General features: G+C 49.4%; 1 protein-coding gene across 2 annotated transcripts in view; it reads left to right on the top strand.

Moving 5' to 3' along the window:
• Nucleotides 1–12,771, top strand: part of Slc43a2 (solute carrier family 43 member 2) — a 42,409-nt gene extending 29,638 nt beyond the window's left edge. For both annotated transcript variants that reach the window (XM_051180028.1, XM_051180027.1), the window contains exons 7-14: nucleotides 142–275; nucleotides 362–564; nucleotides 883–1,029; nucleotides 4,300–4,438; nucleotides 5,623–5,752; nucleotides 9,519–9,592; nucleotides 10,763–10,886; nucleotides 11,282–12,771. In XM_051180028.1, the coding sequence (XP_051035985.1) occupies nucleotides 142–275; nucleotides 362–564; nucleotides 883–1,029; nucleotides 4,300–4,438; nucleotides 5,623–5,752; nucleotides 9,519–9,592; nucleotides 10,763–10,886; nucleotides 11,282–11,443 (1,113 nt within the window). In that variant the 3' untranslated portion in view covers nucleotides 11,444–12,771. The remainder of the gene's footprint in view (nucleotides 1–141; nucleotides 276–361; nucleotides 565–882; nucleotides 1,030–4,299; nucleotides 4,439–5,622; nucleotides 5,753–9,518; nucleotides 9,593–10,762; nucleotides 10,887–11,281) is intronic.
• The last annotated feature ends 10,421 nt before the right edge of the window (nucleotides 12,772–23,192 follow it).

Raw genomic sequence — 23,192 nt, 5'->3', positions numbered from 1 at the left:
TTCCAAGGACAGAAGGATACAGGGCTTCTAATAACCGGGCAGCTCAGCTCACAGGGGTGTGCCTTTTCATATAGCCCAGCTGTCCCTCGCCCCATCCCCGCTCTGGCTCCTCACTGATAACTCTGCCCGCTCACCTGACAGCTCATCTACGATGCTGGTGCCTCCTTCGTTGTCATCCTGGTGGTCTGGGCTGGCTGTTCTGGCCTGGTCTTCCTCAACTGTTTCTTCAACTGGCCACTAGAACCCTTCCCAGGACCGGAGGACATGGACTACTCGTAAGTCAGCCTGCTCTGTCTGCCCTACCCTCATGCCAGCCAGGGTCCCAGGCAGCACCAGCAAACACCCTTCCTATGGCCTCTAGGGTGAAGATCAAGTTCAGCTGGCTGGGCTTTGACCACAAGATCACAGGGAAGCAGTTCTACAAGCAGGTGACCACAGTGGGACGCCGCCTGAGCGTGGGCAGCTCCATGAGGAGTGCCAAGGAGCAGGCCGCACTGCAGGAGGGTCACAAGCTGTGCCTGTCCACTGTCGACCTGGAGGTGAAGTGCCAGCCCGACGCTGCAGGTATCCAACACCCGACTCACCTTCCAGGTTGGCCCAGGAGATCCTCATTTACACGGCAGGGGTAGCCCAGGGCCCCCTTAGTAGGCAATCATTGGCTGAGGCTCTGTGGATATCGATATCCTCTCCCTGAATCTGTCTCAAAGGGGCAGAGGCACCACCTGTCCTGTTTTTACAAACACGCACACCACTGAGCTTAGGAAATCGGCCCACGAGCATCAACACCATGAATCTCACCGTGAGGTTTGCCATCCTCACCTCCTGCCCAGTCAGCTGAATTGGATGCTTCCCGGCCCTGAGCCCCATGCTTTCTTCCCACAGCGGCCCCCTCGTTCATGCACAGTGTGTTCAGCCCCATCCTGCTGCTTAGCCTCGTCACGATGTGTGTCACACAGCTGCGGCTCATCTTCTACATGGGAGCCATGAATAGCATCCTTGAGTTCTTGGTCAACGGGGACCAGAAAACAGGTAAGTGTCACCCAGGCCTTGATGCTGTCACTGTCAACAGCCAAGTGGAGCCCACCAGCCTTACCAGCTGTTGAGCTAAATCAGTAGGGCTGTGAAATTGCAGTGTCTGAGGCCCTGTCTGCTTGCTGGGGCTGTTTTGTCACAGCTGGCCTGACTGTTCTTTCCTGTCCCCATCAGGGTTTCCCGGCCAAGGAGGGAGAGGACTGAAATAGCTCCATGTGTTTAGGGTGTGGGATGTATGTTTCTAGTGCCAGTGGGGAGAGCTGAGGGCTGTGCCTGTACTGAAAACACTGCCCAGAGTAGAAGACAGCAGCCCCACCCTGCCCAGTCACATCACTGATCTGAAGGGACTGACTTGGCACTTGGACAACCTGGGGGCTGAGGGGAGGACCTTTATCCTGGCAGAGGACTCTGGGTCAGTGCGGGACCATTCTAGGATCGCTGTCCCGCCCTGGGAACTAGGGAAAACAGAGGCTTCCCAGGAACGAGGGATCCAGTTGAGACTTGTTCACTCTGGGAAACAGAACTGATAACCCACAGGAAAACAGCAGCAGGTCTTCAGCTGACGAGGGACTTTGCTTCGCAGGCAGAGAAAGTCAGGACTTCCCCAGGGCCTGGCTGACTCAGCTTTAGTCACCCTGAGCAAGCAGGACAAACACATTCGGCAAATCCTCTTTGTTGGCAGTCTCACCAGCTGCCACTTTCTTTTGTTGGCTAACTTGTTTTTTACTGAGGGAAAGATAACGCAAACCCAGTCCTTGCAAGGAGCCAAATACCAGTTTTCCACAGGGACAGGAAGGCCTGCTTTCACAGAGCGAAAAGCTCCAGACACCTTCTGGCTCCTCAGTAGGGAGAGAACGTGGAAAGATGCTAAATATCATGAGCAAAAACTCATGATGGGGCTCAGTAATGGCCTCGGGGTCATTGTGGGAGAAAAAGACCTTTAGCTTTGTTTAGCACAATCGTAACTTCCTAACTTTTACCCCTGGAACCTTTTTTGTTTTGCTTTGTTTTAAGAGACAGGATCTTTCTTAGCATTCGTGAAGCCATGCACCACATAATAAATCATTGTGGTGATGGATGCCTATAATCCCAGCACTCCAAAGGTAGAAGCAGGAAGATCAGATGTTCAAAGTCATCCGAGGTTACATAGCAAATTGGAGGCCTGCCTGGGTTAAAGAGAGTATGTCTTGGTTGGTCTCCACTCCCCACCCCACCCCACCCCTGCCTTCTGGGTGGGTCTTGCTTGCTGATTCGCCTAGACTCTCAAGCAACCTTCCTACTTCAGTATCCTGTAGCTATGACTACCACATAGTGGACCACCCAATGGGGTAAACATTTTTTGTTTTTCTGAGATGTGGTAGCCTGGGCTGGCATGGGACGTGGCTTAGTAGACCAGGTTGGCCTCACTGTATGGGATGCTCCTGTCTCAGCCAAGTACTGGAATTACCATGACACCCAGCTTAATCTTTGGTATTTCATTTAAATAAAAGTCTCTAGCTGGGACCAGCTCAGGAGGTAAAGGTGCTGGTTGCCTGTGTGGACTCAGAGCACTTGGAGGGGTCAGTTTTCTCCTTCCCATGTGATTTCAGAGACAACTCGGGTGTGAGGCTTGCATGACAAACAGCTTAGCTGTTAAGATGTCTCCCTGGTCCTAATTTTCTTCCTTTTGATTTTGCTTTTGCTGGACATAGGGGCATACCCCTGTTTAATCCCAGCGTTTGGGAGATAGAGGCAGATTTTGACTTTGGAGGGGAAAAAACAATCAGTTTTAAGATGGATGGATATCCTGCACCAGTCGGTGGTGGACCACGCCTTTAACCCCAGAATTCGGGAAGCACATGCAGGTAGATCACTGATTTCCAGGCCAGCCTGGTCTATATAGAGTAAGTTTTAGGACAGCCAGGGCTACACAGACAAACCATGTCTAGAAAAACAAACAAACAAAAAAAAAAATGACATCTCAATTTACTCCTGTAATCTCAGGTACTAGGCAAGCTAAGACAGGAGGAGGATGATGTTGGCGTCAGTCTGGCTATACAATGAGACCTAACCCCCAAAGAAAAGAAAGAAAAAGGAAGAGAGAGAGAGACAGAGACAGAGAGTGAGAAAGGGAGAAAGATCAGCTTCAAGAAGTAGAGGAAACCAGGAGAGGGAGTCTGAAGTATAGTAGACAGGTATTCTGGACCCCAGTCTCTGGTATTCACATCCAGGAGCCTGGCTCTGCTCAGAAGGGTTGTCCTGGGGCCAGTGAGCCAGGGAGCCAGTGACAGAAGACTGTGGTGGAGAAGACTGGCTGCCCAGGGAGAACTGTGGTGTCCGATAACTGTGGCTGGCACATATCCTTTGACCTTTCCTTCACTCAGAGTGCAGCCGGAGGTGACAGTGACAGTAGTATCCCCACAGGGCCACGTGGTAGAGCTCTGATTCTGCCATGCAGTCTGCCTTGAGCATGACACCTCCTGGTCATGGTGCCCCAGGCAGGGCCACGGGCCTGACTCACCAGCCTGCCCTTGATGGGTAACCAGCAGCCAGGATGTCCGATGGGCTGGTCCCTCTCATATCCGTCTCTGCAGCTGTAGTGGCAAGGCCTTCATTGAGTTCTCTAGGGGTCTCCTGGGAAGCCGAGTGTGTGTTGCTGGGCCCTACCTAGTCTAGCCTGTCTCCTGTCTTTTTGTATTTTCACCATTGACCTCTCCTTTCTACTTTTCCACCTTTGCTTTCTCGATGAAGTGATGGCAACTGGTAAGCAGGGTGGGCGATTGTCAGGGGACCTTGCAACACCCCTCACAGCTACTCTCTGTTCAACCCAGGGATGTCTCTCATCTGAAAATCAAAACATCCCTCTTGATTAAACTGGTGGAGTAAGGGTGGACCATTTAGTGGTCAACTACTGTTTCATTCCCCACCCCCTACAATTTTAAGTCTGAAGATGGGAAGCCCAGACGTCAGAGTCCCTGTGAATGGTGCCTTCCTGGTACATTTCTAGGGACAGAAAACGATGGTCAGTCACATAGATAGAAAGCCTGGTCATGAGCATTGGTAATTTTGTGGTTTCCAAGTTGGAGTGACTTCCTGAAATTTTGGTGTGTGGGAGGGGGTTGCATTGTGACATACTGGAGCAGAAGATTGGCCTTTGTTCTAGCTTTGATTTCAGAAGTTAAGGTCCGTAGGTTCCCTTCAAGCCTCAGTGGCCAGGGGGCAGATTCCCCTCAAGCTGTTCCCAGGGCTGTGCCTGGAGCTCCCGTGACGTGCCCTCTTCCTTCCTAGTTGCCCTCTATACCTCCATCTTTGGCGCACTCCAGCTGCTCTGCCTGCTGACAGCTCCTGTCATCGGCTACATCATGGATTGGAGGCTAAAAGAGTGTGAAGATACTTCCGAGGAGCCTGAGGAAAAAGACAACACTCAGTATGTAGGCCACAGCCCACTCTCTGCCCCCGGAGAAAGACAACGGGGGTCATATTGCGTGTCAGGCCGGGCCTGGTGGGCAGCAGGGGCAAGCCTAGCACCCATTGTTCTCACCTCTGTGGAAATTCTCTGTTGGGATGAAGTGGGGGCCGCTGAGGTAGATGAAAGCCGAGGGAAACCCATCGTTGACATGAGCTACACAAGGGGGCTATTTTAAGCCACTTGCCACTGGGATTCATTCACTTGCCACTTACTTGAGGCATAAGCTATTCCAACCTAGTGTGCTAATGATGTGCTGATTCTGAAGATTAGGCAGGGCTCTGCAGTCCTGCTTTATAGAAGGGCTGGGCTCAGAGATCAGAGGATGAGTTAAATGCTGTCTTCTACAACTCCCATCATGTGATAGCTGTTATTTATTGTATCAGGCCCAATGCCAAGCACTTAACACAATGTCTCCCTTCAGCTTCAGTACCATGATGCAACATGTGTTAGTGTTATACCCATTTTACAGATGAGGGAACCAGGGCTAGGTGTTCACTTCTCCTTACAGAGGTGATGTAGTTAGAAAGTGGTGGATCTGGGAATTGCTGCCCTGCACTGAACATTTGCCATTCTTTCTTGTGATCATCCGTGGGGTTTCAGCGTGGGTGGCATGGCTGGAATCAGTAATAGTTAATCCACAAGGAAATAATTACAGAGACTCTCTGTTATCTAGGTTAGGCCCTAGAGCCAAAGGGCTATTTGCCATCCTGGTTCCATCTGCTGTGTATTTGTTTCCCCTCACCCTATCCGCCCCCCCCCCAAGGAGAAACCAACTCACTCCCTTATTTGGCTTATTATCTGGCTTCTAACCAGCTCCCTGCAAGATACAGGTGCAGTGAGGCTTTGCTGCACCCTCGCTGGGGCACACTCTGCTCCTCCCCCTCCCTGCCATCAGCTGAGCTCGATGAGCAGGGTTGCACTGTCTTCTCAGCTGTGAGAGCCTCTGCTCCAATCAGCCTTCTCTCAACTGAGAGGGCAGCCAGAGAGTGTCCGTAGTGCTGGTCTAAGGTGTGGTTGAGTAGCCTGTGCTGCTTGCCTCAGTTCACACCCTGGGATCCCTGAGATCTGACTTTTGGGGGAAGGCCCTCCTTCTTCCAGGGAGCCTCACCCCACAGCAAGTCCTGTGTGCTCTTTCTCCACAGAGGTGAAAAGAAGCAGAATCGAGACAGGCAGGTCCAGAAAGTTACTAATGCCATGCGGGCCTTCGCCTTTACAAACGTTCTGCTCGTGGGCTTTGGGGTGACCTGCCTCATTCCTAATCTGCCTCTGCAGGTAGGTCTGGGGAGAGACCGACCATCCAGGGGATGGGACACAGATAAGGGGTGCTTAGAGGCTGAAACGTGCATGTGACTTAATTCGTTCAGTTTGGCCAGCTGCCAGTATTTGCTGGAAGTCTGCTTAGCCTCCTCTACTCCCCAGCTGTGGGCCAAAGAGGAGAGTGAGCTGTGAAGACCAATTTTCTTTCATAGGAAGGACCCTTCCAAGAAAGCCCACTGTTCTCTGTCCTTAGGCACCTTGCATGCCATGGGCACCACTGTCGTCTGTTTCTTGGAACTGTGTGGCTTTGCATTTTCTCGGACACTTGAAATCTGATGTGTAAAGAGTTGTGGCCAAGGCAAAGAGTGTGATGGCACACACTTGTAATCCCAGCCCTCTTAGTGACAGACAGCAGTGTCCACATGACTGTTCTCCTAGAGAGAATGCTTGATCCTGGCTGGCTTACTTTCTTCGTACGAGATTTCTTTTGTCTGAGACAGTCTTCCTGTGTGTAGCGCAGGCTGGCCCCAGACTTGATCCTCCTGCCTTGGCCCTGCAAGTGCAGGGATTATAAGAATGCACCACCATGTTTCGCCTTGCATAAGATTTCTGAGTTTTTTGAAGCCTGTCTTGCTAGTATTTGCAAGCCAGCTAGACTTTGCACCTGCCTGGCCCCACCCATTGGTCTTTGCAGACATTTCCCAAGTCCAGTTGGGCCCAAGTCCCAAGTTTATAAGGTGAACGGATGCACCTAATAGCATTGCTTCCCTGTGGGTGTAGCCAAAGTGCAGATATGTCTCAAGCCAGCTCTGGGAGGAAATGAAGAGGCTCTTTGTTTACAAGGTGCCAGGTGTTGAGCTACGTTGAGTGCACAGGTGTACACACCCACAGGTACTGTCACACATACTGGCACTGGGTGTGTAGACTGGAGTAAGCCGTGGGAGACTTGCACCAGTTCTAGGGAGGACAGACAGACAGATTCCTGCCGTGGCCATCTTGTCCAGTCAAGGGATGATGCTCAGTTATAGACAAGTCATCCACTTTTTAAAAAAAGATTTATTACATATACAGCGTTCTGTCTGCATATATGCCTGCATGTCAGAAGGGGTCACCAGATCTCATTACAGATGGTTGTGAGCCACATTGAACTCAGGTCCTCTGGAAGAGTATCCAGTGCTCTTAACCTCTGAGCCATCACTCCAGCCCAAGTCATCCATTTTTTATTTAGCTCAGTTTTCACTGAAGGCCAGTTGTGAAAAGGCAGCAATGCATGTGAAAGAAGAAACAGGGCTGTGTAATCCATAGCTGCATAACCTTGCAAGCCTGTCAGGAGTAGCCCTGGCCCCTCCACCTCCCACAGTCCTGGGAGCAGGTCCTAGCTGCTAATGCAAGATGGCAGAGATGCATATGGAGGAGAGGATAAACACAGGGCTCCATGGTGGCTTTGACTAACATTGACTAACAAGGCCTTCTCAGAGATTTGCTAACAGGAAGAGGCCTTTCAAAGCCTATGATAGAGATTTGTGAGGCAGATGAAGATAGCCCCTTGCCAATAGGGCCTAGATGACCAGGCAGGGAGACCTCTGGGAAAATCCTCACATAAATGTAGATTCTTAGGATTGGGTAAGGAGATCTTAGCCTTCATGCATTTGCTTGTAATGTCCATGGTGTGAATACTCTCTCATGGCTGAGAGTATATGGAAGATGCCTTCAGAACAAACAGTAGTAATTCTGGTGAAAGAATTGGGAATTGATAAACTTTGATCATTCATTGCCCTTTTTTTTTTTTTCTTAAGACATTTAATTTAGCTTCTTTGTTCATTTGTTTACTTATTTATTGGTTTTTTTTTTTGTGTGTGTGTGTGTGTAATAGCTGTGTCTGTCCTAGAACTCACTCTGTAGACTAGGCTGGCCTCAGAATCATAGAGATCTGCCTGCCTCTGCCTCCTAAGTGCTGACATTAAAGGTATGTGCCACCATGCCTGGCTAGTTTCTTTTTCTTTCTTTTTTTTTAATTTTATTTTATTTTATTTATTTATTTTTTTGTTTTTCAAGGCAGGGTTTCTCTGTATTGTTGTGGAGCCTGTCCTGGAACTCACTTTGTAGACCAGGCTGGCCTCGAACTCACAGATATCCGCCTGCCTCTGCCTCCCGAGTGCTGGGATTAAAGGCGTGCACCACCAATGCCCATCGAAAAAAATTTTTAAATGCTATGATTATTGGTGTTTTGTCTGCATGTGTGTCTGTGTAAGGGTGTCAGATCCCCTGGAACTGGAGTTACAGACAGATGTGATCTGCCATGTGGGTACTAGGAATTGAGCCCCGGTCCTCTGGAAGAGAAGCCAGTGTTCTTTACTGTGGAGTCATCTCTTCAGTCCCCCAGCTAGTTTCTTAGTTATAAGTTTATATAATTTAATTTTTCATAATGACTGTTTTGAAACTGGCTACAAAATTCATGAAAGGGGTTGGGTGCTGGTGGCACACTCCTTTAATCCCAGTGCTCTGGAGGAAGACTCAGGTGAGTCTGTCACTTTGAGGCCAGCCTAACCTGGTCTACAGAGTGAGTTCCAGGACAGGCTTCAAAGCTACACAGAGAAAAACCCTGTCTCAAAAAGAAAAAGAAAAAAGAAAAGGTCTTCAGGGTGACTTAGTTGTGAAGCCTGATTTTGACCCTGGGACCTGCATGGCAGAAGGATTGAACCAACTCTCAAAAGTTGTCCTCTGACCTCCATACACACATCATGACACTTGTACACATGAATTAAATAATGTAATATTTTTAAAGAAAAAAGTTTAAAATTTCTTTCTTGTTTGTATGGGCACTTTGCCTACATGTGTAAGTCTGTGTACCAAGTGCATGCCTGGTGCCTACAGTGGTCAGAAGGCATCGGGTCCCCTAGAATTGGAGATGCAGACCATTGTGAGCCACCATGTAGCTGTTGGGAATTGAACCAGGTCCTCTGGAAGAGCAGGCAGTGTTCTTGACTAGTGATGTAATATATTTTTTAATTATAAAAATATGGACCAGGAAAGGTCGTTCTGTGGTTAAGAGCATTGAGTGCTCTTGTGCAAGGACCTGGGTTTGTTCCCAGCACTCACATGGTGACTCACAACTCTGGCACCAGGTACACACACAGTGTGTGTACATATATATTCAGGCTAAACACTGATAACATAAATAACATTAACTATTCCTCTGTGTGTGTGTGTGTGTGTGTGTGTGTGTGTGTGTGTGTTTGTACATATACAGAGACAGGCCTATGGTTACCAAGCTGTGACTACTGGATTTTTTTTTTAATGTTACAAAAAGTTTTATCAGCCTGGTGGTGGTGGCACATGCTTTTAATCCCAGCACTCAGGAGGCAGAGACAGGTGGATCTCTGTGAATTTGAGACCAGCCTGGTCTACAAGAGCTAGTTCCAGGCTCCAAAGCCACAGAGAAAACCTGCCTTGAAAACCAAAAAAAAAAAAAAAAAAAAAAAAAAAAGAAGAAGATTTTAGCAGGGACCAGGCACGGTGATACATGACTTTGATCACAACTCAGTTTGAGGCCAGCCTGGTCTACATGAAGAGTCCTAAGACAGCCAGGAGTACACATTGAGACCTTGTCTTGAAAACAAAACAGCCCCCCATGAAAAAAAAGAACTCCTCACTGGAGAGCTGGCAGCAGCCAACTCCAGGCCTAGTGCCTGTGCCTGAGTCCCAGGAGCCAGAGGGAAAGGACCGTGGGGTCCTGAGGGTCTCATGCTCATGCTCCATTCTTCCTCTTTGCCTCCCGCAGATCTTCTCCTTCGTCCTGCACACAGTTGTGCGAGGATTCATCCACTCTGCAGTAGGCGGCCTGTATGCTGCTGTGTAAGTCCCGGAAGGTCTGGGTGGTGTGGCGGTCCTGACCCCAGGGAACTGCTATTGACATGGGGACCCTGAAACTGGCTTATCCTTCCCTTCTGGCATATTTCATCCTGTTTCAGGGGACAAGTACTAGGGTTACTGCTGACCATGTCAGTTAAGGCCACCAGTTAAAGCCACCATACATACTGGCAGCAGGTGAGTCAGTAGGCAGACAGTTGGGTGCCCACAAGGCATGGCATTTAACAAGAAGTCAGTCTCTCAGCTGGGGTCAGCGCCTTAGGGCCTCAGGGTTTGCTGTTCAGCCGAGTCCTGGCACTGTCCCTGGCTGCTCACAGGGACAGGGTTGGGTTTTGGCTGCCTGAAGCTAAATACTAAAGTGTAAATAGTCCTCAGTAGGGGCAGTGACATGGATAACCCAGAAGTACTGGGCTGCCCTCACCCAGGGCCTCAAAGGGCCCATTTGCTGGCCCCAGTCTCCTTAAACCCTGCCTACAGTGACACCTACATCTTTTCCAAGAAGCTACACAGCTGTTTCTCCTTCTTTTGCCCAGGGCTTGGCCCACAGATTGAAACCCAAGTTCTGTTGTCCACCATGTGTGACCATGAATGTAGCTCTTTTCTTGCTTAGGGCTGCCTTGTACCTCGGGGGCAGCAGAGCCTAATGTTCCCCAAGATTAAGCCCAGGACTCCCTCCCTCTTTGAGCAGCATCTTAACAGGGGTTATTCCAGGTCTGCCTGTCCCCCGCCTTGTTCCCCCTTCCCCAGGCGTGGAGGAAGTTGTGGCTGCCCTGGCAGGGTTTGAGGGAGTCGGGCAAGAGCTGTGATGCTGAGTTTCCGTGATTGCGCAATGCTCTTGGAGGGGGGTACAGCAAAGCCAGGCTCAGCCTCCAACCTGCTTCCTGGGAATGTTTCCCAAGCCACAGACTCTGCTGGCACCATCCTTTCCACTCTGCTCAGCCCTACACCCTCAGGCTGGGGGCACATCTGAGAACGGGAGAGGCTTTCTCCAGTCTGAAGCCTCAGGCCTCAGGGGCTCGTACCCAACCATCCTGAGGCTGGTCCATAGGCACCGATGGTGCAGCCCTTGTTACCAGCATACCTGAACCAAGCCAGTTGAGGGATTTGGGAAGCCTGTGAACGGTGCTGGCTGTGACGGGTATCCTTACCTCGCAGGTACCCCTCCACACAGTTCGGCAGCCTTACAGGACTGCAGTCTCTGGTCAGTGCGCTCTTTGCTCTCCTGCAGCAGCCGCTGTTTCTGGCCATGATGGGTCCTCTAGGAGGAGACCCTCTGTGGGTAAGAACAGTCGGGGTGTCTCTCCATTCTGCTCCTGGGAAAGTGGGGCCCAAGGACAAAAGACAGTGTGGGAGCTTTGGAGAGAACCAGTTGGGTCCCTTGTGGATGGTGACCAGGCAGGAGTAGAAAGATGGCCTCTCTGGATCTGATTCCTGTTTCCATCCAAAGACCAACGTTCCAGTCCAGGTGTCATGAGTTGTCCCAGTCCCTGAAGGCTGCTGCTGAGTGACACATGGAGAACTGGGGAATTTAGATGCTGGAATGTGGGTTGACAGCCCTGGGACCTCTTGACCCTTCCTGTTTAATTTTCACTGTTTTCTCACCTGCGTGTGGGGGAGGGTACTGCCCTGTGATGCACACAGCTCCTTATGCCAGCCCGCTCCCCACCCTCCCAGGTGAACGTGGGTCTGCTCGTCATGAGCATGCTAGGCTTCTGCCTGCCACTTTACCTGATTTGCTACCGGCGACAGCTGGAGAGGCAGCTTCAACAGAAGAGGGAAGACAGCAAGCTGTTCCTTAAGGTCAATGGCTCATCCAACCGGGAAGCTTTCGTGTAGGGCCCGCCCACCGCCTCAGAGCTGTGGCCTCCTGCCTGTGCTTCAGTGACTGGCCGCTGTCATCTCCCCGCCCCAGAGGATCCCATGTGCTCCCTGGATCCTGCCTTTCAACACATTGGAGCCCACACTTCCTCACAAAGCCTGGCCCTGCCCTGGAGTGCTGGTGTGGAAGGACAGGAGAGGGCCCAAGACAAATGGACCTCCCACTGCCAGAAACTGGGCTGGCCCTGGCTTAGCTGTCACTCAAGGGGTTCTGGGGTCTTGAATCTCCATGGGGGGGCCTGTCCCTGGAGCCAAGGGGAGCCCCCAGCAAGCAGGCTGTCCCTCACTGATCTGGATTCTGCCCCTTGCCAAAGCAGAGGGGCCTGCCATCCAGTCCCCACACTACCTGTCCCTGAGCTGCATGCCCACCAACCACGCCTACCTGAGGACAAAGGCTTGCACTGTCTGCACTCCCCTGGCCTGGCTCCTTACCTCCCCTGGCCAGTCTGTGGCTGCCTGGAGGAAGGAAGGACCCGCTTCCTGTTGTTGGTGCTAACCCCTTTGTAATCCCAGTGTCCCCCACCCCCCTACATGACTAGTCCCTGGCCTGTCCTTTCCTTGAAGGCCTGTGGAGACAACACCCCCACCATACCGCCCACACCCCATCTCAGTCTGGGGAAAGGATGGAGAACAGAATAGTTATACAAAGCCTCAAGAGCCACAGCAAGGCTTCTTCCCTCAGACTAGGGGAAGTACATCTCTACTGCCACCCTTGTTCCTGCCTGCAACCTGAAGGGGACTGAGGGGACATCACAAGGGCACCCTTCCACACACACACAGCTGTTTTTCGGGGGTGGGAATAAGGCCATGACTGGCAGACATGGAGAGCCAGGCCTAAGTAGGGAAGAGGGCTAGTAAGTAACCAGGGGTGTGTGTGTGTGTGGTGTGTGTGTGTGTGGTGTGTGTGTGTGTTCATGTGCATATATGGTAGGAGAAGAACCTCAGGGTCTGCTTTTATGAGAGTGGACCAGACCAAAGCCAGCTAGGCCTGCAGTAGGCTCAAGATGGGAGAGTAAGCCTTGCTTTATGATGGGGACCTTGTGTGTGACCATGTGGTCACAGTGCCCCCTGCTGGCAGACTATCAGGGCACTGGGGCTGTTTGTGTGGGAGAAGCCTAGCCGGCTTGCCTGGCTCAATAACCCACTTACTTTGACAGCCCCTAGAAACCCTGTCTGAGACCTCTTAGGGTGCGGAGAGGGGAGAATTAGTTTTTAAGTCTATGGTCTTTCTCTTAAGTTTTATCAGAATTCTTTTTATGAAGCAATAAATCCATTTTCCTCTTGGTAATGGATGGCCCTCCTCACTAGTTGACCACTCTGTGCCTGTTTAAGATTGAGAGGGAAAGAAAGGACAAGAGGGTCTCCCAGGAAGAGGAATTAAAATGCCAGACAGAGTGGCACATGCTTTCATCCCAGCACTTGGAAGGCTGAAGTAGGCAGAGAGCTTAGGACCAGCCTGGGCTACATGGAGTGTTCCGGGGCTACATTGTGAGAGTCTGATATGCTGCTCGTGACAAACCCAGTTACACCTGGGTGTTCTGTCCTGAGTGACACGTCCAGGAAGGGGCATGGGCAAAGAAAAGCTCTGACTATCCCGTACTCCAGGCAAATAGGGTTGTGGAGAAGTGTGGGCGGTGCCCTCTGCTGTCGGTTCTTAGTGGACAGGCCAGTCCAGAAGCTTCTGTCTCTATGGTTTCCTGTCAACTCATAACCTCAAGGGTTATTATGTGGTAACTCCAGGAGAACTATAGGCTAAATAGCTTCAAGATGGTGTGAGGGTGGACATAGGTAAGAGGCCCCAGGCCAAGACAGTGAACTATGTCTTGGCTCCAGTCCGTTCAAGCTGTAAAATCATTACCCCCATAACAGTGCGCTGCAGGAAGATCATCTCTGGCTCCTTGCAGCCCACTGGTAGAGCTTACTCTTAGCATGAAGGACTTAGGTTCTGTTTCCCAAAAGAACTGGATGGGCATTTTCCAAAAACACCTCAGAGCGATGGTTCTTGATGTCTCGCTGGTTTTCTTTTGGAAAGGGTCTAGTCCAATATCGGGCACGCAGAGTTAGGGTGCCCGCCACACTTTGCCCATGCTTGTAAACATTGCAGCTATCTGAGAAGGGATGTAGCACCAGGTGTGGTGTCAAGAGGGTCCTCTGAGTTTGAAGCCACATCATGAGTTCCAGGCTAGTCAGGACTACACAATGGGACCCTGGGGTTTGTTTTTTGTTTTTTTTTTGTTTTGTTTTGTTTATTTTGAAGGAAACCCACAAGTGTGGTTTGAGGCAGACTTGAGAGTTTAATGCATTGCTGTCAGATGGTAGAGCTGTCTAAATGTGGCACAAGCCTGCAATGCCAGCATCAAAAGGCAAAGAATGGAATGTAACTGAACTGTAATGGTGCTTCACGCACAAGGTTATGACATGCAGCTGAGTGGGGAGTGACTAATCATAGGCGCTGTGCCCTTCTTGCATGTGTCACACAGGGGTCACTTGCAGAAGGTCCTGCAGTATTAAGACTATAGACTCCAAGGCAGGGCAAGTATGTGGTTCAATTGGTAGCATGTTTGCCTAGCTTAGACAAAGCCCTGGGTTTGATGCCCAGCCCCAAATAAAACTGGGCGTGGTGGTACATGCCTGTTATCCCAGCACTTGGGAGGTGGTGACATCAGGATCAGGAGTTGAAGTCGTCTTTGGTCACATAGTGAATTTGGAGGCAACCTGGGTTCCAGGAAATCCCATCTTTTAAAAAACAACAATCTGCAGGCCTCCCCTGTGTCTTGGCTTGATTCTGGTGCCTCCCAGAGGTTCAGGTGCACAAAGGAAGAGGGAAGCAGCTTGAAGGAATGCTAACTGACAAAGCCCCTCCCTGCTAGAGACATACTGAGGTTGGTTAGACATGACCTGTGTGGTCCCCATCACCACTGAGGGGCCACACCTTTTGAGCATGAGAATTTACGGGAATATCCTAGGATTGAGAAACTAGACCTTCACAAGGAAAAGAGCCCAGAGCCAACATTGCTTGAGGATCAGAGGTGTGGCAAGCCAGATGAGTTGGGGACTTCCTTGTCAAGGGCCAATCTGTCCCGACTTGGCGCAAAGTTTTCCTAGTGTCTGAGTCACAGTAGCAACCCAGAGTAGAGCAGATGCTTGGAGAAACAGTCCCAGAGAAGGAGAGGGACCCACAGTGAAAGCAAGGACTATCATATGTCTCAGTCACTAAATTAGCTAAGGCCCTCTAGGCCAGAATATCCCATTGGAGGCAACAGCCCAAGGGGTGCCAGGCTTCCAACAGAGCAACAAAACCCAAGGAAGGGGTTTTGCAAGCTCACGATGGTCAAAGTTTTCACAGGTATGGGGCAAGCTATCTGAACAAGGGTCACATGAGCCATACAGGCTGATGGGAACTTGAAAGAATAATTCTCTGAGAGGGGTAGTCTGAGACAAGGACAGAACCACGGGCAGAAGCACCAGTGGCCTGTCTTTTCATCTTTCCCCTTACCCTGCAAGCTCTGCAGGAGGAAGGAACAGGGAGCGATGTCCAGTCTTGTGGCTCACTTGGTGAGGACAGAGCCAGTCCTCTGGAAGGCCTTTGTAGTCTAGGCACTCAAAAAGAATGTCTTCCCCTTGGGGCAGTGGTGCCACACGCCTTTAATCCCAGCACTCAGGAGGCAGAGGCAGGTGGATCACTGTGAGTCTGAGGCCATGCTCCACAGAGAAGCCCTGTCTCAAAAACCAAAAAAAAAAAAAAAAAAAAAGAATGGTTTCCCTTAGGCCACTGCTGTCCACAGCTGGCTCCAGCCTTCAAAGACAAAGTACAGGCCCTTGGGGGCCACTTTCTGGGTTATGTCCCCCATGTTCACATCCATAAGTTCAGGTCAAAACTTGTACGTAGACAGTGGTGGTACACACACCTTTAACCCCAGCACTTGGAGGCAGAGGCAGGCAGATCTCTGAGTTTAGGACAGCCAGAGCTACACATCCTATCTCGAAAAGCCAAAACAAACAGAAAACCAAACACTTGCATGTAAGCCCTTACCATGGTCTTGTACATGCTGGGCAGTCTAAAGGGACTGGTAGGTCCTATGGACACTGAAGATGGGCAGAGGGACACATATCCAGGATTGCATTCATGTGGACAGGACTGTCCCAGACAGTAGTACAAACACATTCAGCTAAGTAAAGGTGTAGGAGTTCTCTTGTTTTGCTTTGAGGCAGGATCCCACTTTATCTCTTTAGTTGACTTTGACCTGGCTATCTTCCTGCCTCAGCTTTCTGAGTGACTAGGATTGTAGGTGTACACAGATATGCCCTGCTCAGTGGGATTCATTGCATTTTCGTGACAGCCTGTGTGAACCTAGACAGATACACCATCTGCAGTGACTGGTGATGGGTGGGGACAAGTTTATGACAGCCTGTGTTGAGGGTGTCCTACTCAGAGCTGTGCAGTTGTCTCCACAGAGCCAGGCTCTTGGGGGCCATTAGAGCCTGGGTGCTGTAACCGATGAAGGGCACTAAGATAGGTTCCCATGGTCTTTTGGGGCAGTGAGGTTCCTTATCTGTGCAAGTTACCAGGGCCCAACCTAAGTGTACTGGCTACTTTCCTCACACACAGACCATGGCCTGTGAGGATAAGAGCACCCAAGTGGTTTAGGGGGCTTGCTTATCCTCTGGCTGTAGCCCTTCTCTGGGTCAAGGTGAGACTGTCCCCACGCTCTAACTCACCCTGAGCCCTAGGGTGTGGGCAGAGCCTCCTTAGGGTTCAGGAGAGTCAATGTCCTCTATGAGGCAGACATCATTGCCCTGCCAGCACAGCCACCATCTGTGCTCCTTGGTCCCTGCAGTGAGTCATTCTTACATGGACAGGTCCAAGACAAGACCATGGGTCGCTTCCTAACCTTGACTGTTCTCTGAGGGAAGCACAGAGGTTAGCAGCCACATGTCATTTTCAGGAAAATCTTGAGTGTCATTTCCTCCAATGATATGGAGGCATCTGTGCCCTCACAGAGTGGCTGTAGCTAAGTCACATGAGCACAGTGTGTGTAGCATGAGGCAGAAACTTAACTATCCTGGCGCTGGGAAGGGAAGCCAGTACAGGGATTGAGGCATCCCCTCCCTCTTATAACAGGACACTGATTCAAGGTGACTGGCAATGCCAGACTGGTGGCCAAATAAAAATGGTAAGGTTGGTACCACTGACCTTGGTCCCTCAGAACTTCTACAGTGGAGCCTTAAGTTCTCTCCTTGCCTGCTTTTCCATTTTGTCTTTCGCACTTTGGGAAGATGCTTGGCCAAAGAGTTTTAGGGGCAAAAGTCCCAGCCATGGGGTGGCCCTTCTATACCACCTTTTTGAATGACTGATTGGCCAGGTGTGTGTGTGTGTGTGTGTGTGTGTGTGTGTGTGTGTGTTTGCGCGCGTGCGCATATGTGTTCGTCTGAGATGTGGTGTTCCTGTGTCAAGAGAGATGTGTAGGGATGCCTGAGTGCTGTAACACCTGTGTGTGCCTGTGTGCATGTATGTGTATGTGTGTTCTGAGATGTTCTGGTGTGCCTGTGTGCTATAACATCTCTCTCTGTGTGTATGTATGTATGTATGTGTATTCTGAGATGTTCTGGTGTGTGTGTGTGTGTGTGTGTGTGTGTGTGTGTGTGCGCGCTGAGATGTTCTGGTGTGCCTGTATGCTGTAACACCTGGAGGTAGAGGAAGGAATGGCCCATTGCATCTCTTTCTGTTACTAGGAGCATCAAGGCAGGTTAGAATCCAGGCAGTGTCAAAGGCCCATGCCTTAGAGGGAGGCCCAAAGGTGTGAGCTTATGTTCACTAGGGTCACATCATGTCTCTGATGACTCAGCTCTTACCTGTCACTTTGTTGTTCCTAGTCCGTCCCCGGCATACTCCTAGGCGCACAGTAAGCACGGAATAAATGGATGCTGAAAATGATTAAGAACTTTGTGGCTCCCATGTCTCTTCCTGCCAGGATCATACCACCCTTGCTCAGGCTACAGCCTGTGTGGGAGGGGCTCTGAGGGGAGAGGGGACAGAGAAGACCTTTGGGAAGGGATTCAGGGAAGAGATGCTAGGAGGTGAGATGAGACCTGCATCTTGGACGGTGGGCTCTACCCCCTCCCCCTGCTTTTGTCAACATTTCCCACCCCCACCCTGCTTTGGATAAAGGCAGCACAAACATCTCTTTCTCCAGGATAAGCAGAGCCAGTGTAAGCTCTGTGGCCAGGCAGGAGCAGCTTGACTTTGACCTTGACCTCAAGGACAAACCAGGACTTGGATACTGCAGCCCCCACTTGAGGAGACAGCCAGTTCCAGTCAGGTGGAGATGTGCCCCATGGGGCCAGATCTTCTGATTTTTTTTTTTTTTTCCCCTCCTGAGAAGCTTGGGATCTTGAGTTTTACATAAAATATCGCCCCTTTCAAATGGTAGCTCAAAATATTTTTTTTAAAGAAAAAATCACAGCTGCTCAGATCTGTTTTAACCCTATGTAGGCCAGTGTGAGAGGAGAGGGGGAGGTGAGGGTTCCCTTGCCTCGGGCTCAGCAGATGTTGCCTCCCTCCTGCACTGCAAGGGTTTTTTGTTTGTTGGTCTTGTTTTTTACTTCTATTTATTTCTGTCTTTCCCAGCCTAGATCATAAGGAATGCTGTTCAAAGACCGTAAATGGGTTAAACACGACTCTAATTCTCGAGCAGCACAAAGTCCCTATTTAGTGATAGGGACTTGTCAGGCTACTCAGCAGCTTGCCTCAAGCCTGCCTACCCCTGTGCATATAGGTTTAGCTGGGTAGCTAGAGTCATGGGTAATGGGGTTATTTGTTTTCATTTCTTTTTGTAGTACTGGGGGCAGAACTCAGGGCTTCCAGCCAGCTAAGAGTCCCAGCTGCAGCCTGGTGTGCTCTTTGTCTGATGTCTGTCTACCATCACAATGAATGTTCCTTAAGAGCTGGCATGAGCCCTGTGTTGGTCATCACTATACCTCTAGGGACTCAGATGGCACTGGTGTGAAATAGCTACCCCAGATTTAAAAAGACAGAGCCAAGAGTGGTTCTGCCAGTGATCCAAGCAGCTGAGGCAGGAGAAGTGGGTTGGAGGATTATGAGTTTGAGGCTAGCTGGAGCTACAGAGCGAGGCCTTGTCTTATAGCCAGAGTGGGGGAAACGGGAGGAGACCAGCATGACCTAGCCAGCTAGGCAGAGGCAGGTTAGAAGATGGAAACAATGAAACACTGTCTCCCAGAGATAGCAGAGATGGGTTACAGGTGTGACTGTAACTGAGGTGGTAAAGCAGGGGCCAGCTGGGGGCAGACTGCAGGGGGCTGAGCCATGAGATCTGGAGACAAAGATGAAGGGCAAACAAGGGCCAGCTGGGGGCAGACTGCAGCGGCTTGAGCCATGAGCTCCAGACACAAAGATGAAGGGCAAGGGCATAGTGTGAGGGAGGCAGGGAGACCGGCAGAAAGAAGACAGCCTTCAAAGAGAAGATAAAAGACACATAGGCTGGAGGTATGCTCCCCAGAGTCCAGTAACAGACATACAATCGAGAGAGGAGGGTGCTGGAAAGATGGCTCAGCGGTTCTCTTCCAGAGGACTCAGTTTCAATTCCCAGTCCCCACAGAAGAGAGAGGAACTGAGAAAGATGGATAAGACCAGAGAGAAGATGTAGAGAAGAGATTTTTAAAAAGAAGGAAAAGGAGAAAGGGTGTGTGTGGGGGGGTGGATAGTGGGGGGGTTGTGTAGGGGGGACAGTGTCTGTTAGTAACATGGAGTGAAGACCGAGAGGTGTGGATGCACACAGTAAGACCATAGTCTCTTCTTTGTCAAAGCGTGCAGAAGTAGCTCTGATGTATAGTAAGGTCCTTCTTCACAACACACTTTCCCTGTAAGAATACCACAGAGCTCATTGTGGAGGTGCACAGATCTATTCCAGTACTTAAGGGCAGAGAGGCTACCCTCATCTACCTAACAAGTTCCAGGCCTGCCAGGGCTTCATAGTGAGATTATGTCTCAGAAATAAATAAGGGTTGGGGGATGGCTCAGTGGTTAAGAGTGCTTGCTGCTCTTGTCAAGGACCCAGGTTCATTTCCCATCACCCACATCGGGTGGCTCACCACCTCTAACTCCTGTTCTAAGGGGTCGAATACCTTTTTCTGGCCTCCTCCTTCATCTATATACATGTATATGCTACATATACTCAGGCAGGCTTATACATGAGATAAAAACAAAAAAATGAGACAGGGTTTATCTGTGTAGCCCTAGCTGTCCTGGAACTGACTTTGTAGACCAAGCTGGCCTTGAACTCAGAGATCTGCCTGTCTCTGCCTCCTGAGTGCTGGGATTGAAGGTGTGCAACACCACACTTGGCTAAAAATCTTTAAACATATATATATTTTTTTTTCCTGAGACAGGGTTTCTCTGTATTGCTTTGGAGCCTGTCCTGGAACTAGCTATGTAGACCAGGCCGGCCTTGAACTCACAGAGATCTGCCTACATCTGCCTCCCTCAGCAAATCCTACCCGCGTGAGCCATCACAACTGGTTAAACATAATTTTTATAATTTAAAAAAAAATTATTTTATATTCATTGGTGTTTTACCTGCATGTATGTCTGTGTGAGGATGTTAGGTCCCCTACAGATAGTTGTGAGCCACTATGTGGGTGCTGAGAATTGAGCTCAGGTCCTATGGAAGAGTAGTCAGTGTTCTTAGCCACTAAGCCATCTCTCCAGCACAATTTTTATCATTTTTAATTGTGTAGGTGTATGTGTGTCTGTACATGGATATGTGCATTCAAGTGCAGTTGCTCTCAGAGGCTAGAAGTATCAGTCCCTCTGGAGCTGAGTTACAGGGGACTCATCTGACATGGGTTGTGGGAACTAAACTCAAGTTCTCTAGGCTGGAGAGATGGCTCAGCAGTTAAGAGCACTGGCTGCTCTTCTAGAAGACCAGAGTCTGAGTCCCAGAACCCATTTGGCAGCTCACAACTATGTGTAACTCCAGTTCATGAGGGATCTGATATGTTTTTCTGACTTACTGTGTACCAGACACACAGTGGTACATAGACATACATGAAGGCAAAACACCCATACACAGATAATAATAAAATAATTAAAAATAACACGGACTGGGCTGGAGAGATGGCTCAGCTGTTAAAGGCTAGGCTCACAACCAAAAACATAAAAATAACACAGACTTGTATCACATGCTGCAAACCCTGCTTTAGGCTCACGGGGCTCCACTAACTGAGGCCCTATAAGTCCATTATGTAGGCACTTACGGCACTTACCACAGTTCTCATTTTACGAATGAGGAACTAAGGCACAGATGGGTTAAGTAGCTCACTCAGCTCACATGTAGGAAAGTATTAGGGCTGGGACTCCGAGACATCAGGCACCAGGGATGTTTATTGGAAGGAAGCGGTGGAGAGTGGGGCATGGTTGGAGAACAGTGTGGTCCTTGCATTTGAAGGCCCAAACTTGCTACTTGCTAGGGTAAAAGAGTGATGTGGGAAGTAGAGTTCAGAGGCTGGGAATGTGGCTCGGGTGACAGAATGCTTGCCCAGCATCTGTAAAGCCCTGGCTGGACTCAGCCTCCATCACCACATGAATCAGGTATGCTGGCTCATGGCTGTAATCCTCATACTCAGGAGGTGGAAGAGGCAGGATTAGAAAATCAGGGTCATCCTAAGATACATAGTAAATTTGAGGTTAGCCTGAGCAACATGGAACAGACAAAACAAGAAAAATCCCATAAGTCAAAATGTGTAAAACCAACAAACACAAGCAAAAAATACAGATAACCCTGTCTTTTATTAAAAAACAAAAACAAAAGCCGGGCATTGGTGGCACTGGCCTTTAATCCCAGAACTCGAGAGGCAGAAGCAGGCAGATCTTTGTGAGTTTGAGGCTAGCCTGGTCTACAGATCCAGTTCCAGGACAGACTCCAAAGTGATATCCTGTATCAGAAAAAACAAAACAAAACTGGTGAGATGACTCTATGGATTTAGTGGCTTGCTGCTAAACCTGACAGCCTTAGTTTAATCCAAGGGACCCATATAAGGGAGGAGAGAGCTTTACAAGTTGTCCTCTGATCTCCACTCATACTGTGACACATGCACATACACTCACTTTTGGTGCACACATGCCACAGCACATGTGTGGAATTCAGAGGACAACTTGGAGATTCAGTTGTCAGACTTGGCCACAGTAACTTAACTAACTCACTAAGCCATTGGGCTATCCCCTATAGTGCAAAGCTTTTAATAATAATATAATTATAATTATAATAAAAGATTGGGACTGGAGAGATGGCTTGGTGGCTAAGAGCACTGGCTGCTTTTCTAGAGGATGTTGGTTCAAGTCCCAGTAACTTCATGGCTTCTAGAAACTGTAACTCCAGTTCCAGGGCCCTGACACCCTCACACAGACAGACTTGCAGGCAAAACCTCAATGCACATTAAAAAAAAAAAAAAAAAAAAATCTTTAAGAGAGAGAGAGGAAATGATTCACCCGTCTAAGTGTGATTACAGCGCTGTGGATTCCTAAGACAATCAGCATTCTAATAGACATCTTGAAACATGGAGGGTGGGATGACCTATCCAGAGGACTTTGAAATGCTTGGAGAAAGAAGTCAAGCAGGAGTGTCAAGCCTCCCAAACTGAATCTCAACAGGAAGTTAGGACTTTCTTAAGGCCTCCTAATTGCTCCCTTATCAGATGGAACCTCTCAACGGGAACTCAAAGCCCCAAGCTCAGCCTTGTCTGTAGGCCCGACTCATTTTCCAGTCACTGCAACCAGCATGTGCTGCTCCCCTACTTTGGAGGCCAGCCCTGCCCTGTACCTGGTTCTGCAATGCTTTCCCTCGCAATGGCTATCCTTCCTAGTCTCTCCTAGCTCAAGGTGCCTCCACACCTCCTCAGTTCTTTTTTTATTTGTTTGTTTGTACTTTTGAGACAGGGTTTCTCTGTGTAGCCCTGTAGACCAGGCTGGCCTCGAGCTTAAAGATCTGACTGCCTCTGCCTCCTGTCTGTGATTAAATGCCACCACTGCCTGGCCCTTTGCCTTTTTTTTTTTTTTTTTTTTTTTTTTTTTTTTGAGATAGGTTTTCTCTGTGCAACAGTCTTGGCTGTCCTCCTTGAACTAGCTCTGTAGAACACACTGGCCTCAAACTCACAGAGATCTGCCTGCCTCTGCTTCTGGAGTGCTGGGATTAAAAGTCTGTCCCATCACTGACTACTTTTTCTTCCATGGTTTTTAAAAATTATGTATGCAGTGCTCTGTCTGCATGCCTGCCTACACTCCAGGAGAGAACACCAGATCTCATTATAGAAGATTGTAAGTCATCATGGTTACTGGGAATTGAACTCAGGACCTCTAATAAAACAGCCCTAAACACTGAGCCATCTTTCCAGCTCCCCAATTTTTTTTTTAATTTTAAAATATTATGTGTATGTGTTGCTATTTGTGGGTAGCTATGTGCATGTGCATGCAAAGGCAGGAGGAGGTCAGAGGCATCAGATGCTCAGGAGGCTGTAGTTGCAAATGTTTACTGTCTGCATGACATGGGTGTTGATAGGTGCTCCAGTCTTCTGGAAGAGTTGCAAGCACTCTTAACTGAGATAAGCCATATTTCTGGCCCTTTTGTTTCTTTCTTCCTTAATTTTTCTTTTTCTTTCCTTTTTCTTTTTCTCTCCTCTCTCTCTCCCTCCCTCT

The sequence above is a fragment of the Phodopus roborovskii genome, unplaced genomic scaffold (assembly GCF_943737965.1).
Source record: "Phodopus roborovskii unplaced genomic scaffold, PHOROB, whole genome shotgun sequence".
NCBI classification, from domain to species: Eukaryota; Metazoa; Chordata; class Mammalia; order Rodentia; family Cricetidae; genus Phodopus; species Phodopus roborovskii.
This window is presented reverse-complemented; position numbering and strand designations above follow the sequence as displayed.